This window comes from Arvicanthis niloticus, chromosome 10 (assembly GCF_011762505.2).
Source record: "Arvicanthis niloticus isolate mArvNil1 chromosome 10, mArvNil1.pat.X, whole genome shotgun sequence".
Taxonomy (NCBI): Eukaryota; Metazoa; Chordata; class Mammalia; order Rodentia; family Muridae; genus Arvicanthis; species Arvicanthis niloticus.
In genome coordinates this window covers 48,822,863-48,840,212 of record NC_047667.1, presented here as the reverse complement: position 1 = coordinate 48,840,212, position 17,350 = coordinate 48,822,863, and the positions used below count along the sequence as shown (strand labels likewise).

Sequence of the window (17,350 nt, the reverse complement as noted above, 5' to 3'; positions counted from 1 at the left end):
ACCTGCTAGCTGGGCAGAGTGGCATACTTAGGAGGTGGAGGCAGGAAAATCAGGAGTTCAAGATCAACCTGGGCACTGTGGGCTATATAACATAATCTTGTCTCAAAAAAAACAAGTGTGTGTGTGTGTGTGTGTGTGTGTGTGTGTGTGTGTGTGTGTGTGTGTGTGTTGAAGAGCATAATGCATCATAATTTAAATTTTTCCTACAATTAAGCATTTTAGATAAAGATGTTGAGGGTAAATTCTTAAAGCACTTGACCACAGTTATTTATTGTTTGTATGACAAGATGTTAATTTGTGGTAAACAAAGTCAGTTCATAAGGACTGATATCATCCCAAAATAAATATTTTCAACTTAAAATACTTGGCATGAGAGTCTGGAGATAAGACTCTGGAGTTAAAAGCACTTGTTCTTCCAGAAGACTGCAGTTGGTCGCAGTACCTGCTTCAGGTGGCTCACAGCTGCTTGAAACTCTAGCTTCAACAGGTCTAGCACACGCACACAGAAATTAAAATTTAAAAAAAAAAAAAAAGCTTGACATGAATTTTTATATCCATGAGCTTATTGAATAAGGCAATAGAAATTTTCAGCTAGATCAGCAGTTCTCAACCTACAGGTTGACCCCTTTAAGGTCAAATGACCCTTTCACAGGGTCACATATCCGATACCCTGTACATCAGATATTTACATTACAATTCAACAGTGGTAAAATTACAGTTATGAAACAACCAAATCATTCTATGGTTGGAGGTCACGATAACATGAGGAGCTGCACTAAAGGGTCGCAGTGTTAGGAAGGTTGAGAACCACTGAGCTAGATTGAAGGGTCTATGGGAATTATATCTAGAAGACCTTCAGGATCCGTTGTATAAGATTTTTAGATTGTCCCAGGACCCCTCATCTCTACCTTTTACTTATAAAAGCAATTTTATTGATTTTCAATGTGAAGGCCATTATAAGCCAAACGCTTCTACCTTACTCCCTCCAGCCCCAATGAGTCACTTCAGCTGTCATCTAAGCTGCCTATGAGACATATCTGCTGGCAGAACACAGAATCAAATATAGTCAAATCAAATCCAATCAAATCAAAAAATCAGGAAGCCTTGGCCTGGAGAGAGTTAAGAAAAAGACACAAAGCTGCTTCTCAGTTTAAAATGTCTCATTATCATTTGTTACTGTTGTTTTCAATTGAATGAATTGAAAATCCCAAAGGATTTTAATTAGCAGTTTCATTCAATCACATAGTTTTATCATTTTTATCATGATGTTACTTAGAAATGTGTTAAAAATTACACAGAGAATAAAAACTAATATTCAGGTAACGTAACTGAAAAGTCTAAGAAGAATGGAAAAGACAGTGGCTGAACCCACAGAGCTTGGCCCAGCCTGCCTTCGAGGATGAGCTGGGTAACATGAGTCACATTAGGCTAGGGTTTTCCCTCCTGTATTGGGGAATGCTTCTTGCAGTCCCAAGTCCCCCCTGCTGCTAGGTGTTTTGACCACAACCACAATTCAAACCTGGGGGCACCTTCAGTTGTAGTCAAGATGCTTGGTTAGCTAAATGTATCATTGGATCTCCGTGGTTTTTTATCTTGTCCACGAAGGGCTCAACAGGAAGAACTCAGTTACAGGAATGCAAAGGTTTGCCTTCATTCCCAACATGCTGACACCCAGCCATTCCAGGCTGTGTCTCAAGACTCTTCTGAAACAAAAGCCCAGTTCCTCAGGAAAAGGCCGAAATGTTCATTAAGCCCCTGCAAAAAAAAACTAGAGGGATAATGATGGCCATGCCCCTGCTGTCACAGTGTTTGAAACCTCACCCAAGTTCTGAGATCATTTTCAAATGTTCTCATCCATAGAGATACCCTATGCCCTAAGCCGCTGTCGCAAACCCTTGGTTGCAGGCTCATAATTTTCTTTATGTCCTGCCTACTTACAGCTCACATGTGGGTCTCTGCTTTTGTACTTTATCCCTTTCACAGCTCCATGCCACACACTAAATGTTCCCTGGTACAGGTCACATTGCCAGACTGACACCTAGACCACCCTCCAAGGCTCTCTGGACTGTGGGTTTTTGCACAGTATGGTTGCATAACTTTAGAGCCTTAACAACTTAAGGGCAATTGATTGGAAGCAGGAAAAGTTTTCAGTGAAAATATTTTCAATAATGCGGGGCTGGAAAAATCCGAAAGTGCATTACCATGGTAACAGTGTTTTCATAATGTTGACTGGGTTCACTAACGACAGGTCCAATCATATAATTTTTGCTTATTGTTTATAGTAATAGTGAACTGTATAACCATATTAAATGTTTTAAAGAGAGCAACTTGGTTATTTGGAACTAAGTGTATATAGATCTATAGGATATTATCCTATGTTCTCCAGTGCTGAGAAAAGACACCATGAGCCCCACGCCTTAGTATCTTTATGTACATATTACTGTTTAATATGTACATATTGCTGTCACCATTACTTTCTGAATGGTTCCAATGGTCCTCAGGCTTATCAAACAATTTAGAAATTTTTCTAAGGAAAATAAAAAGACATGAAAAATAGGTGCTGAGTCACACTCAGCGTTCTATAATGGAGTCTTCAAGATTTAATGAAAATTATCTACCATTTAATATTTCACTTTCTCATCTGTTAGGGTAGTATACTTTACAAGTTTTATATGAATAATTAGGGAGGGAGGCACTAAGATAGCTCAAAAGTTAAAAGTGTTTACCACCAAGCCTGACAACCCAAATTTAATCCCTGGGACTCACGGAGTGGAAGGGAAAGCTGGACTCCTGAAAGATGCCCACACACAGCCCCTAAGATACAGAAATACGTAAACATTTCTTTAGTTAAAAAAAAAAAAGAAAAGAAAGAACAAAACAGTCTGTTTCTTAAATACTGTGTGACTAATTCATTAGAAAGTTATTTAAACTCCATATTTATAGGGTTGTTTTTATTGCTTTAGTTAGATTTCTCAAAAGCTATGTAGAAAAAAAAAAACATGCAGCAAGATGGCCTATCCATTGTGTTTTTTCAGGAAAAAAAAATATGAGTCTCTACAGTATTATTCACATTTTGTAAACAGCATCAATGAACCCGCACATAAAAGGTTAAATGTTTGCAGACCGCTCTTTTTTTGCCCCAAAGATCAGAGACAAATTACTATTTTTATTTTACATTCCCTTGATGAGGATAATGACAAACAGCTGTCACTTCAGCGCTCTGACTGCAAAGAATCCAATCGCCATCCTATAATTTAAACAAAGGGGGAAATACACGTGCTCGTGCACGGCACACAGCTAGAACGAGCGAGAGGGTTTGAGGTGAGGTTGGGAACAGAGAAAGGAGCATTTTCTCGCTGCAAGTTCAATTCTTCCACCTAAGACTCCTTCCTCTTCACCAGACAAACTAGAAAGAACAGATACTGCTTCGGTGTAAAAGCAAGGATGTCGAATTTGCATTCTGGTTTCCATGGTCCCCCTATTGTGACCATGGCATGCCCAGTGTAGCTACAGTTTGTGTGACATCACAAGTCTACCAGATTTCCAAAAGCTAAGTAGAATTCAAGTTGTCTGATTGGCCGTTCTGGAATGCCTTTAACTCTATGTTTCCAGTTTGACTATTTTTTTTTTTTTATCCATGTATTATTTACCATGCAAAATAATCGATTTCATAATGTCCTGTTTAAGTATATCATACACTTTGGCCATGCTTACTCCCTCAACTCCTCTCCTATCCCCTACCCTTCTCTTCCTCTTAATAGTCTCGTGTGTGTGTGTGTGTGTGTGTGTGTGTGTGTGTGTGCCTGTGTGTAAAACTTAGGGTTCTCATGAAAGAAAACGTTTGCCTGGTGGTGTCTGGTTTTACTTCACTTAATGGGGTGTACAATCCCATCCATTTTCCTGCAAAGAGCATAACTTGATTCTATACAATGGAATAAAATATCCATCACATTTTCTCCATGCTGTCCCTTGTTGAGAGACACTGAGGTAAATTCCATAGCTGACCTGCAGTGAGAGATGTTGCATTAAACATGGTTGGGTGGGTATCTCTTTGTTAAAGTGATTTACATTCTTGAGAGTCTATCCCCAGGAGTGGCATAGCTGGCAAGCATGGTAGTTTGTTTTTTAAGGAACTTCCATCCTGATATCCACAGCTACTGATCTTAATTTTATTCCCAGCAGCAGTGTGCAGGTGTCCCTGCTCGTCCTCACCAGTATCTATTGCTGTGGGCTTCGTTGTTGTTGTTTTAAGGACAGCCTTTATGGTTTTAGTCTCGGAGTGGTTTTGACTTACCTTTCCTTGATGGCCAAGGATGTTGAATTTTTCATTTGTGTATCATTTACTTGCACTCTGTTGTTTTAGAAATATCTTCTTCATTTGATGAAGTATTTTAGTATTTGATTTTCTTAGTTCTTTATAGAGTCTAGATATCAATACCCTGTCTGATGTATATAGCTGGCAAAAAATTTTCTGTTTTGCAGGCTGTTGCTTTCCTCTCGCCCCTTTCTGCCCAGAAGCTTTCTTCACATCATGCAATCCCACTTGTTAATTCTTGGTTTTCTCCCATGGGTTCCTGGGGTCCTTCTTGCAACGTCCTAGCCTACCCTCTATCCTGGGGGTTTTCTCTACTCAACCAGTGTCTGTTGCTCATCCTGACACTATATTGCTCCAGAAAGTACAAAGCCATTTTGATAAGCAAGTGTAAATAAAGCAAGGCTAAATCTTAGAGAGTGTGGAATGGGGAGTTATGAAATCAAATAATGTAGTTCCCCTCCCCAGAGGTTCAATGTGGCTCATCGATTCAGCTTTCCTCCTTTGATTCAGTCATTTAATTCTTGAGAATATCAGTGTTTTAACGGCATTTTCCTAGAAACTCTTTTTAAACTCACTACTTCGTGTATACAAATGAATTGGTATAATGTAGTTATTTCATTGTTTTAGAAACCACCTCATTTTACCTCAGTTGGGTGAACTTGAGCACTCCGAGCCCTGTCGGCTCCTATATGGGGTACAGTAACCCCGGTGCCGCTTCTTAGCACTGAGGTGCAGGTCTCCTATACCAACTGCTTATAATGGTATCTGAAACAACAATGAGTGCTGAAAATAGGCTTTGCGAGAGGAAACAGGTTGATATTGAAATGCCATCATGCTCCATTGCTAAATACAATTGTACAAAAGTCTACAATTTTTTTAGGCCAGAGAAACAAATTGGATTGGCCTGTCAGCATTGTGGAGGCTCATGCTCATATTATTTCACATAGAAAAAAAAATTTCTCCATAAAATTCTAGGTTTTGTGCATTAGGACAGTTTTGTAGACTCAGGTAAAGCCATTTGTAGCATGAATCACCTCCCCGTCTCTCTCCCCCTCCTCTGATAATACTGAGATCTGTGCTAAGAATAGAGAGATACAGTCCTAGAGTCTCATAAGAGGGCGAATTTCAGATTAATGGTAGATACAGAAGCAAGTGCAAGAAGGAGTTCAGAGGAAGTGAGGGGGCCTTCAGGGGCAGAAGAAGCTTGTCTGGAAGAGGTAAAGGTAAAGCAGGTTTGAAATATGAAGGGGTCTACATGAGGAACGGTGGGAGGGAGGGAGGGCATCTGGAAAGGGGCTGATGCAGATAAAGAGGGGTGTGTGTAGTAGCAGTAGAAGTAGTAGTAGTACTTTTGCATTTTAAATAAGGTTTTAACTAGAAATGTTTTAGATTCTTTTTTCATCTAAAATATGTGTTTGTCACAAGCCTGTTAAAAAAGGAAAGAACAAAAAGAACAGAACTATTATACCAGACGTAATTCTTTTAGTGACCCAAGACCACTGAAAAAAAGAAAGAAAGAAAAATAACAGAACAGCAGAACCACTAAGATTCTGAGTATCCCAGCCTTCTGCTTTGCTATTGTACCTGGCTATCCCAGAGATCCCCTTATTCTGATAGCCCACAGCAAAGCCTGGGGCTACATTCTCAGGCTAGAAACGGACCACTGATTTTTAAAGTGAGTATATATTTTCAAAGAGACCCTTCTGATACAGAAATGCTTATACATTTTATTGATGATTTTGTAGCCTAAAAAATATGTGGCTTTTATACATGTATGTCAATTCAAAGAAAAGACTCCTCGTCTACAGATCCAGTCAGTTAGCACAGTGCTTTGCCTGGAGCTGATTGAAAACCTGGCAGATCAAAGTACATACATTTCCAAAGGAAAGTACTTCATGCCAATGTCAGAAGCAATAAATTATCCTCCCCCCTTTACATTCATAATTAAATCTTTCCAAATATGAGAAAGTAGCCAGACCACTAACAATATCTGTATGATGTTTTGAGGTTTAGATGCTTCAACCTGACTTGAAATAAAGACCATTTGTTCTAAATTGATTTCAATGCCAAGCCAATAGGTCAGCTCTTAATGATGAAGATGCCATTCCAGCCCAGCCTCTGGGTGGATAAGCCAAAATTAATTAACTCAAGTCGTATAGTATAGAAAACAGATGCCTTGCTCATGTTGCACAAATAAATTCTTTGTGTATGAAAGGGTTCTGCTTTATTCAAAGAATAACACATTGGAAGTTAAAATGGCCCGTTTTTTTGCAATGGAGCCAGTCTTCAATGGTGACGACAGAAGCATGAATTTACACAGCAAATTCCAGCAAGTGCATGAAAGAATGAATTATCTTCCAGATCTCAAATTTGGACTCCTGGCCAGTCCTAGGGGACTGAGTTTTGAGTCTGGGCTGATCCAATCCAGAGCAGAGCCAGCAGTGCCAGAACTACATCAAGGTCACTGTAATCTATAGGGTCCCTGGAGACTCCTCCCAGAGAGAGGCTCGCATCTGCATCATCTGTTTGGACTCAGGCCTCAGGCCAGCTTACAAATGGCTTAACATTAGGTTGTTCTCTTGAGGTGTGTTGTTAGGTGCACTGTTTATTTGATTATTCATCTCAACGTTTATTCGGAATCAGAATGTTTACTTTTGCTAGAACATGGTAAGTTCAAAGTAGGAAGACAGTTGCAAGGTTCTGACTGACTATCCTAAGTGGAAACCAACCATTTGATGTTTGGTATTTTTATTCTGAGAGAGAATATGAGATAATCCACATTTTCTTTCCATTCTATCAGACTGAAAATGATGAAAATGGACAAGCAGAAAACTTTTCCATGGACCCACAGTTGGAGAGGCAAGTGGAGACCATACGAAACCTAGTGGACTCCTACATGTCAATAATCAACAAATGCATCCGAGACCTAATTCCAAAAACAATAATGCATCTTATGATCAATAACGTAAGTGATTATAAACTCTGTCCTTTTAGCCTCTAACCCTCCCATGTCTGGAAAGAGAGCACCTTTTTCTTGAGTGTCGCTGTGATATTTTCTGAATAACTGAAGCACTTACTGCCCAGTATGTAGTTCTGCTTTTATAAGTGAGTGACTAATGCGGAGAGATCATAGAGGAAATTTCCAGCCACAGCATTGATTTGCATCTAACTGGCTGTCTTCTGGAAGGGAGCAAAGACTACCATGTTCATGGCCTTGCAAAGCAAGCAATGAAATCAGATGCCAGTGCTCCTAGGTCTTGAGTTTAAGTCCTACTGTATATGTTAATATGATCATTTTTATCATCTATAAACTATGGAATGTGCTTTTCACCTAGGAAGAGACATCTTACCTTAATCCATGACTTTGTAGTCAGTCATACTGTTTTTTAAAGGGCAGTTTCTTTGAGACATGGTTTTATTGTGTAGCTTGGGATTACCTAGAACTCAAGATAGCCTTTCTGACTCAGCCTCCCAAGTGCTGGGATTCCTGGTGTGAGCCACTATGTCCATCTCAGCCTGGCTTCCTAAGGTAAAGATGCTACAACTGCCAATCTTTCAGAGTTCTACTACTGTAGCCATCCAAACACTATTGGTTTTGTTTGGCTCTTTCCTTCTTTGGTTGGTGGCAGTTTGGATGTGGTACTTTTTGTAAAAAGAAAAAAAAAAAAAAGACAAATTGTGCAGGTTAAGTTCAATTGGCAAAAACAGTTATTAAAGAAAGTGGCTTTTCTGAATCCTGATAAAGGGGAACCAACCATTTTAGTTATATGTATCTTCTCATGACATGTTTTGCTTTAAATATGTTCTGAACATAGCTTGTGATAATTCAAAAATCAAATTGTCAAACTGAAAAGTACCCTAAACTAGAATTCAGGAGAAGCCTGTTTTCTAAGCCTGGTGGCCTGATATGACCAATTGGCTGCTATGGGTTTGTGTCCTCCATATGTAAACCACTCGTAGTAGTAAGTATATCTGTCTTGAAGATTTGTTCTAAAAGAACAGGGTGTGTCAAGGTACTGTGATAAATGTAAGCAATTAATATGGCTATTGGTTTCAAGATTTCTTTCTAAAGTTCATGACAATCTGCTTGTCTATAACCTCTGGAGTTGTATACTCCTTGATGTTAAGAAGCCCTGAGTCATATGACCAAACTTGTTTTTGATTATGTTTGTGTATCCAAGTAAGATAAACATGATGCTTTGAAGTCTATGCAGCAGGTAAGCAATGAGCTAGAAAAGTCAGAACTATAAATATCACTGTGGTTGGTCAGTGGTCAGCTCTCTGACCTGAAGTGAAGCCTGTAGCCCCTCTGAGTTCAAGTCGGTCATTTCTGGAACTTCAGCGGGAATGTGAAGGGACCTCACAGGCCTGTCAGAATGTGACAGATGTGGCTGCAAGCCATTTAGACAAATCTGAAGTACCAAGCAAATAGTCTGTGTGTCTTCAAAATTACCCTCTTAACTTTCCGTCAATAGATTCAGGTTGTTTTGCTGTGGTATATCAGGCACTTGCTTATTTAAACATTTTCCTGATTAAGGGATCATTTATCTTTCCACCGTTTTACCTAGAGTCATTACTCCTGCCTTCGGTTCAAGCTCTGCTTTGCTCTGCGTTATATTAAATCATCAGCACAGGAAATCAGACTTCCTGTCTGTGGCTCTGAGAAGTAGCTTGATACAAATTAGTTAAAAGGAAAGAAAAAAAATCCTACTACACAATCTATTCTACTTTCACTTCCAAAATTAAACAAAACCAGATAACACACATGGATTACTGTGGTCTCCCTAGCTCCTTAGGGCTGGAATCGACTTGCTTTAATGAAATGTCCAAACACCCACCTAACAGAATATTATTCTTAGAGGAGAAGCTCTGCCAGTTATTTTGAGAAAGACCTCACACACAAGTCATGGGAAAGGAGACTTCAATTAAGACCTGATCTCCAGGGTCAGACGGTAAAGCAGAGACTAACAGAACCGTGGAGGAAACCAACCACGCTGCATTCTTCTGAAGTGGCAGTCTGTGCTAGAAAAGTGACTCTTGCCTCCACCAGAAATGAGTTAGATACCTACAGTGATAACTTTTCTTGAGTATTATTACTTTGCTTCTATTTGCTTGTATATAAAAAACATTTCATGTGTATATTATATATTTTTTAAATAGAGTGAAATCTTTTTAAAACAAGGTACTCACATTCTCATGGCATCTCAATGCCTGAGCCTTTCTGTCTGTTCCAGATGTATCCTGTTAAATACAAAGAAACAGACCTAATAAATCAATGAGCCTCTACCATCCAGGGAAGCTGGTTTTAAAAAAAAAAAAAAAAAAAAAAAAAAAAAAAAAAAAAAAAACGAAAAGAAAAAGAAAAAATCTGATTTGAATTGATAAAATGAGAAAATTAGTAACAGAGTCACAACTAAGAAAAGAAGTTTGAATTCCACCTATTCTGCAAACTGCTATTCCTTCAGAATGAGTAAATACTGAAGCTGGCTTCTCTGTCTTCTTAGCCATGGCCTTTCACCCTTGAAGCGGGAATGGCAATCCAGCCTCCTGAAAAGGAATATGTTTCAGCCAGCTTTTCATAAAGTTCGGGAATCGGTGGGCAGTTTCCTTTGAAAGTTTACATTAAGTGTTCTGCCACTCAGCTCGCCATATGGAATTGTTTAAGAAGTTTAAAGCCAGGCAATAAATGCCTGGCCTCAGACATACTGTAAGCCTTTGTCTATTGAAACACAGCAGCTGTTTCGTTACTTAAACACACGAGGTAACAGCAGCACAAAGGAACTGTGAGTTTATGACAGGCGGCTACAGGTTCAAGTCAAAGCACCAAAGCCCTGTGTGGGACTTTAAGACCAGCACACATAACGGCCCATGGCATGCCCCTAGACTTCACCCCACCACAGAATGAAAGAATCCAGCTTTATTTTAAAATACCATGTATGGTAGATGTGGGGGGTTTTTTGTTTGTTTGTTTGCACCCCCTGGACATTTTTTTTTCTCTTCCACTCTTTTCTCTCTTATACATGGAGAACTGGAACACTGAAGAGTGACTTGCCCAAGATGGCACAGCTGTGAGTGTCAGAGTCAAAACTATACTGAGAGGCTTATTCTCGGTCTGATGCAATCTCAAACTCAGCAGCAGATAAGGGCCTGGGGTTGGGAGTGAGAGGAATTCTAAGTCAGCCCTTGCAACCCTGAGGGCTTCTTCCCCCACCCAGTATAACCACAGGGTTATCTCCCCAGAGTTCATAGGACTCAAAGATTTAATTAGCATTGTTCATTTGAACATGAGAAATAGTGTCTCGGTGTCTTCAATTTTAAAACATTCTGACTCACATTCAAACAAACTCACAGAACACAAAGTGAGATGCAAAAATTCTTATAAATTCTTTAAAAAATTAAAAACAAAGTAAACAAAAACCATGAAACCCAAAGGCATTAAACACTTGCAGTGGTACTGCTAGGTCCACAATGGGCCCTCCTGGTCATCCTCTCTTTGGTGGTACATGGCAGCATGTGCCATAGTTTCAAACATATTGTGCAACCTTAAAGAGAATGAAGTAAATTTTTTTTTATTTTCAATGTTTCGGTGAAAAATATGTCTTGATTGCCAGACTGTTATTCTAATCTTTAAACCATGATCTGTTTGTATCAGGCAAACACAGCATATGCCCCAAAAAACTTCCTAAGAGGCTCCCCCATCTCCACCTCCAACCAAGGAACACTCCACTCCCACTCATATTTTGCTCACTGCTGAACTTTGGTTGTTACAACATGTGTACTTATTCCCCTGGCCTCCTTTGTCCAGCATTGTGAGTCCATGGAAGTTGCATTTTGTGAGTCTGTGGAAGTTGTATTTTGCAGAAGGAAAACAACAAAATTAAATCAGCCAGGGAAGAACAGGAGTAGGGAGGACAATGGCCTAACTGTCACATCTCCAGATGAACAAAATGAAATTATTCAGTGAAAATGCTGTACACATGAATGAGCCACACTGCCATTTCCCATGGTGACTACCCCTCAGAGACAGAGATTTTGGGGAACCAGTCTCCCAAGCAACCAAACTGTCTCTCAGTGAAGGTTTTAAAACGGGGCTCAGTCATACCAAGGTTTTAAGAGGCAAGCATCTTTCAGGGGACTAGCGAAGGGTTAAAAGTTGGGAGGAAAACATGTGGAACACTTTTAATGACCTCACATTCCTTTACACTGAGCAGTGGGACATGGTGTAGTAATGCCTGTTTATTTAGCCTGCAGAGTTGGAGGTGGAATGGGATTCTGTGTGTGAGAATTTTTGTGAGCCACACAAAGACGTATAGGTTATAAGGTGTTATAATTAAAAGCATAAATATTGCTCCAAATCTCCCGTTCAAGCATAATTGGTCTGTTCTGTTCTGTTCACCTAAGAGGAGACCCACTGGTGTGTGTGTGTGTGTGTGTGTGTGTGTGTGTGTGTGTGTGTGTGTGTGTGTGTGTGTTGCAGAATCCTTGATTTAAATATTTGTGCCACCGACACCCAAATGGCTCAGAAAGCCCCTAAAGTGTCTGGAAATTCCCCTAAATGTCCCCACCCCTATCAACTGGGGCTGTTGTTCCAAACTCCAGTTGTAGCACTGAAAGATTAGGCTAGGCTAGCCAGAAGACAGCCTAAACTCTTCTTACATTGAAAATAAAATATTAACCCATGCGGGGTCTTTAAGTATGTATCTTGACAACTACACTTTTGCAATAGGTCTCTGTAATCCCCTGCCGCTGCCTACCTACCTAATGCCAATTTAGTCCACTTCCAGGAAAAATGATACAACATGTCTTTCCTCCTCCTATCAACCCTCACACTCTTTCAGAACATTGCCAAATGAACACAGAGTGGACAGCAGGTAAGTTCAGTATGTAATTTCAGGACCCATTATTTCATCCCGTAGTTGAACCATTGATTTCTAATTCAGATCTGCTTTAGAACTATTCTTGGATCTTTCTTTTAAAATCGTATTTAATAGCTCCTGAGTGATACTCCAGCAAGATGTAAAGCTTCAAAAGGGCTCAACCCAACTGATGATCAATGTCAAAGAAACCGGCTGGTTTTGAGTTTTAAGATGCACTTCGTATCCAAGTGCACACACAGATAAATACAAACGCCCAACAATGGAAGGTCTGTGCAGATGTCTCTGCTTCCATGGGTACCTGCATGTGTGTTTAGAAGTGAATAGCTCCTTCTAAGATCATAAAATATTCCCAAGGCTGCATTTCCTACCTTCCCTGAAAATCTGACTTTCTCCTTTGCCATTTAATTTTCAATTCTCCAGCTCAGCCAGATATCAACTCCAGAGACACCTTTCTTTCAACTGTTTTTTTTTTTTTTCTTTCTCATCCTTTTCTATAGACACCACAAGATGACTTTTCTTCTGTAGGGTTTGTTCACATGGATGCATCTTTTCCATTCTTCTGTGGCATTGAGAAACTTCCATCATTCCATGAATAATAGTAAACAATAGCCTCCTATTGGGTCCGTGTCTACTACTAAGCTTGCAAGTTTTTTTTTACCAATTAAAACCAGATTGGTTTTCCTAATGACCTTGTCCACTCACTTGTGAAAAGTCTTTTGTGGTGTCATATTGCCAAGTGAATAAAGTTTAAACAGTTCTCATTAGTACCAGAGTTCTCATATTTTGTCCTACACTTGCTGACCAAATTTACCTTGCACACCCACCAGACAATCCCCTGAATATAGTGTGCATGACATCTCTCCCATGTTTGAATCACTCTTGGCTTACAGAACTGCGTACAGGGGACTGATGATTTCACAAGACTGATCCAACTGATGTTTATACAAATAGAGTTTTTTACATATTTGAAACCTTTACCAAAACAAACGAAACTGGTCCTGTCTCCTGTCTCCCCTTCCCTCCTCTGTCAAGATCTTATTTCAGATCTACCAGTTCTCCCGACTAGCCTTTAGTCCCTGCTCATTCTGGGCAAATAGTGAGGTCAACCAGTTATCTGTCTTCCCAGTTTGGGCTGTGGTTTGTGTGTTTACCCACAATGCTCCAGAGATCTCACCAGAGAACAATGTGCAAGGAATCAGAGTCCTTGCTGTCCATTCCTTATGTGGACCCAGGGATCAAACACAGGTGCTGAGACTTGGCAGCAACTGTCTTTATCTACTATCTTGAAGGTTGTCAACACATATTCTGGGTCAGTCTGTCTGTACAAATCCCCAAACTGCCCTGGAAATTATAAAGGGCAGGCTGGAACAGCACCGTAGAGCTGCACGCAACCCAGCCCACTGTGAGCCTAGCCTCGAACCAGGACTACAAGTTATATTCACAGTGTCTCATGTTAACATCTGATTATTATATACTAGATAAACTGGGTACCTTCCTTCCCATATGAACTACATACCCAAGGGCTACACAAAAAGAACATAGAAGCCCTCCCATCCCCTTGGCCCCGAGACCAATTGACTCCACCTACAGGTACTAACCTACCTGGAGCCCTACTCTCTGCCCTCTTCCAGTGTAAAAAAAAAAAAAAAAAAAAAAAAAAAAAAAAAAAAAAAAAAAAACAAACTCCATTAAAAAAAATGAGACCGTGTTTTAGAGCCTTCTCATTTGAGTAAAAATCTGAGCTACAATCCAAGAATTTTAACTGACAGGTATCCTGTCATCCTTCTGAAGTTTAAACAAATATTCTTGCTTTGGCATTTTATCTAGATCTAAGTAATCCAGATAAGCTTTCTCAAATTACAGAGGAACTGAAAACTTCCAATAGGTTTATTTTCCTTGGTTTAAACTAATTATCATACTTGCTAGCTGCTCTAAACTATCAATGTTAAGCTCAATGGTGCTTTAGCTCAATGGTGGCGTGTATACTTATACAAAAGGCCCTGGGTTACCAGTGCAATGATAAGAGGACAAAGGGAATAAAAGAAGAAGGGATGTAAATTGTCTTTTCTAGCCATTTATATGCATGACATGTTTTCAGCAAATTGAATTAGCACTGGTTAGAAGATTCTAGGTTGATTCCACAGCTGTGTGATCTCTGAATTTGTTTCTGCATTGTGAGGTTTTAATTTTATTTCACCACTATGTGGTGAATTCGATCAGATAACTTTTGAAGTTGGGGTATATATATTTCATTGATTTGTACATTCATTTTCTCACATTTAGTATGAACATGTACTTGCACTTAATGATATCTGGCTATCATTAACTGATATGTTCTCCATAGTTATATAAAGTGGCTGGCTGATGCTTAGATCTGATAAAGTGTGGGGACTGGTCTTCACTCAACTTGCATAGTTTTATACATATATAGTTGTGATCAATATCTTATATCCACTTATACTTACTAATTCTGCCTTTACCATACCTTTAAAACTTTGAGTGGATAATGTTTGATTATTTGGCAACTATCTAGCTAAAGGACTAGGAATGCACAGGAACAGAAAACCTGAACTGCAAACCTTCCTTTGCATCGCCGTGACCTTGTATTCAACACACTGTGAAAAATTACCTCCTGGGGCCTTCCTGTTATATAAACCAAGTGGCCACTGAGAACTTTATAAGGCATCCCCATAGCTGCTGAGCCATATGCTGAGGGTAGCAAAGACTGACCGTTCTTCAGTTACCTCTACATCATTTCTTTGAGGGACAGAAGGCAGAGGGAAAGCTGTTCTCTGTACCAGAAAGGTGGCAAAAACCAAGCAGTCGTGTGGTACTTCCCTTTCCTTGGGGAGGACCTTCCACGATTTTCATGGAGTCTGTGCTTTGACCTCTCATCTGGTTTTTCTTACAGGTTAAAGACTTCATCAACTCTGAACTCCTAGCGCAGCTCTACTCTTCTGAGGACCAGAACACTCTGATGGAAGAGTCCGCGGAGCAGGCTCAGCGCCGGGATGAGATGCTCCGAATGTACCAAGCCCTGAAAGAAGCCCTTGCGATCATCGGTGACATCAACACGGCCACTGTGTCCACCCCAGCCCCACCTCCAGTAGATGACTCCTGGCTCCAGCATTCCAGAAGGTTAGGGAGGAAGCCCAGCAGCCCCTAATCTCCTCTAATGTCAACTTCTAAGGATGATTTCCCAAGACAATGCGGACCCAAAGGGAAAGAGCGGTCAAAGTGCACCAACTCTTTTCATGAACAAGCTTAATGCATCCTTAGAATGAAACTTGATAGTCGTTAAAACAGTAAAATAGTGCCAAGTGTCCCAAATAGAAAGATGAGCTTAACACAAAGGAGTGTGTCAGCTATCATACATATATGCATACATATATACATACATGCATGCATGCACGCATACATACATACATGACAAAATATTCACATACCTATGTTTAAGAAGAAATACCACCAATTGTTATTGTTTCCAGAGGGTGGAATGAGGGAAGGAAACTGAAATATCAACATTTATCTTTTTATGCCTCTAAACATCTTATAACATGTATCTAAGTTATATAGCCAAAAGAGAAATTATTTTAGTTAATTAATTTTAATTAGTTCACTAATTTTAGAAAGCAACCAGGAAGTTACAAAACTTTTATTTTTAAATTAATTTAGACAAGGAGTGAAGTAATTAATGAAAACTTTGTCTTCTTTCTCAGGTCGCCTCCACCAAGCCCCACCACCCAAAGAAGGCTGACTCTAAGTGCGCCCCTCACGAGGCCCACATCCGGCCGTGGACCAGCTCCCGCTATTCCCTCTCCAGGCCCCCACTCGGGGGCTCCCCCAGTCCCATTCCGTCCTGGCCCATTACCTCCTTTTCCCAACAGCAGTGACTCCTTTGGAACCCCTCCGCAAGTTCCGTCCAGGCCCACCAGGGCACCCCCCAGTGTTCCAAGGTAAGCAAGCAGCACTGCATAAGTCCCCTCAAGATCCTCCTTGGCTCTCCTCTCAGAGTATAACAGACAACATTTATTTGAAAAAAATCAAAACAAAACAACAACAAAAAATAAAATAAAAATTTGCAAGCATCTTCCCATCCATGTTTGCAGATTCCACATTGGCAGTGGAAACAGCGGGCACAGGACAAATTGCTGTGCCTAGGCTCACTAAGACCCCGTGTGACCATGGGATCCTCTCCTTTACCAACTGGCACAGATCTGAATGTCTCCTTTGCGTGCCCCAAAGCCAATAGGACCGAGTAAATGGCACTTTCAAAGGCCTGGGTCAGACTCTAGCAACAGGCTAGGAAAGAAAGAGCTGCCGCTGGGTCGTGGCAAGCTGTGTGTAGGTCGTGAGGAGCCCATGAGTCTTGCCTTCTCCATTACCCAAAGAACCTAGAAAACCATTGACACGAGGCACATTATCCATCTGCTCTTTGCACTATGACCCCAGTATCACTAACTTTAACGTAAGCTAAGTAACATCTAGCCAACTAATCTGCAACTGTTTTAACATCCACAGAGATTACAATGTAGACATAAGGATTACATATCAGATAGACAGCTGCTCCATTGACTAATTTTGACAATTATAAGCAGATTTTCTGGCCTAATTGTCACACGATATAAACTTATCAGCAATGAAACTTGAAACATACTAAAGTAAAGCTATATGCTTTCCTTCATTCATGTGGTCGACATACAGTTGGTTTTTTTTTTTTTTTTTCCTTTTTAAAGGATATAAGTTATTGTGGAGTTTTAACCCCTACAAAAATCAGAAAATTTAAAGACAATGAAAATTATCTCCTACGTGAAGATAAGCTTTAATTCACAGAATTGGAATATCCATGTGCCCCACCGGGCAAAACTTGTCTACATCATCACACGCCCGGCTGTTCACACTCCATAGCACCTGTAGGGCTGCGGGGCTCGTATTTTGATCTTTAAAGTGTTAGGGGTAATGGAGAGAGGAAGGAGAGCCCCAGGCTGGCAAACAAAGTGTATACAATAACTTGATTTCGAAGTCACAAGAGCAGGATGACTCATTCACCTCCAAGATATAAGTTCCCCATCTAGGAAACAAAGGAAATCACTTGCAGTATTATCCTCCAGATCTTGAGATGAGACATTACTATTACCGCCATTTTAGTCCTACTCAG

General features: G+C 40.1%; 1 protein-coding gene and 1 long non-coding RNA gene across 6 annotated transcripts in view; one reads left to right on the top strand and one right to left on the bottom strand.

Annotated features, from left to right (window-relative positions):
• The window catches only part of Dnm3 (dynamin 3), a 457,535-nt gene that overhangs the window by 413,354 nt on the left and 26,831 nt on the right, over positions 1-17,350 (top strand). For all 5 annotated transcript variants that reach the window (XM_076941476.1, XM_034513132.2, XM_034513130.2 and 2 more), the window contains 3 exons: positions 7,116-7,280; positions 15,104-15,330; positions 15,912-16,148. In XM_076941476.1, coding sequence (XP_076797591.1) covers positions 7,116-7,280; positions 15,104-15,330; positions 15,912-16,148 — 629 coding nt within the window. The remainder of the gene's footprint in view (positions 1-7,115; positions 7,281-15,103; positions 15,331-15,911; positions 16,149-17,350) is intronic.
• LOC117716190 (uncharacterized) overlaps positions 1-17,350 on the bottom strand; it is a 57,854-nt gene that overhangs the window by 35,979 nt on the left and 4,525 nt on the right. Inside the window, exon 2 of the long non-coding RNA XR_013112911.1 lies at positions 9,506-9,556. This is a non-coding gene — a long non-coding RNA (uncharacterized LOC117716190). The remainder of the gene's footprint in view (positions 1-9,505; positions 9,557-17,350) is intronic.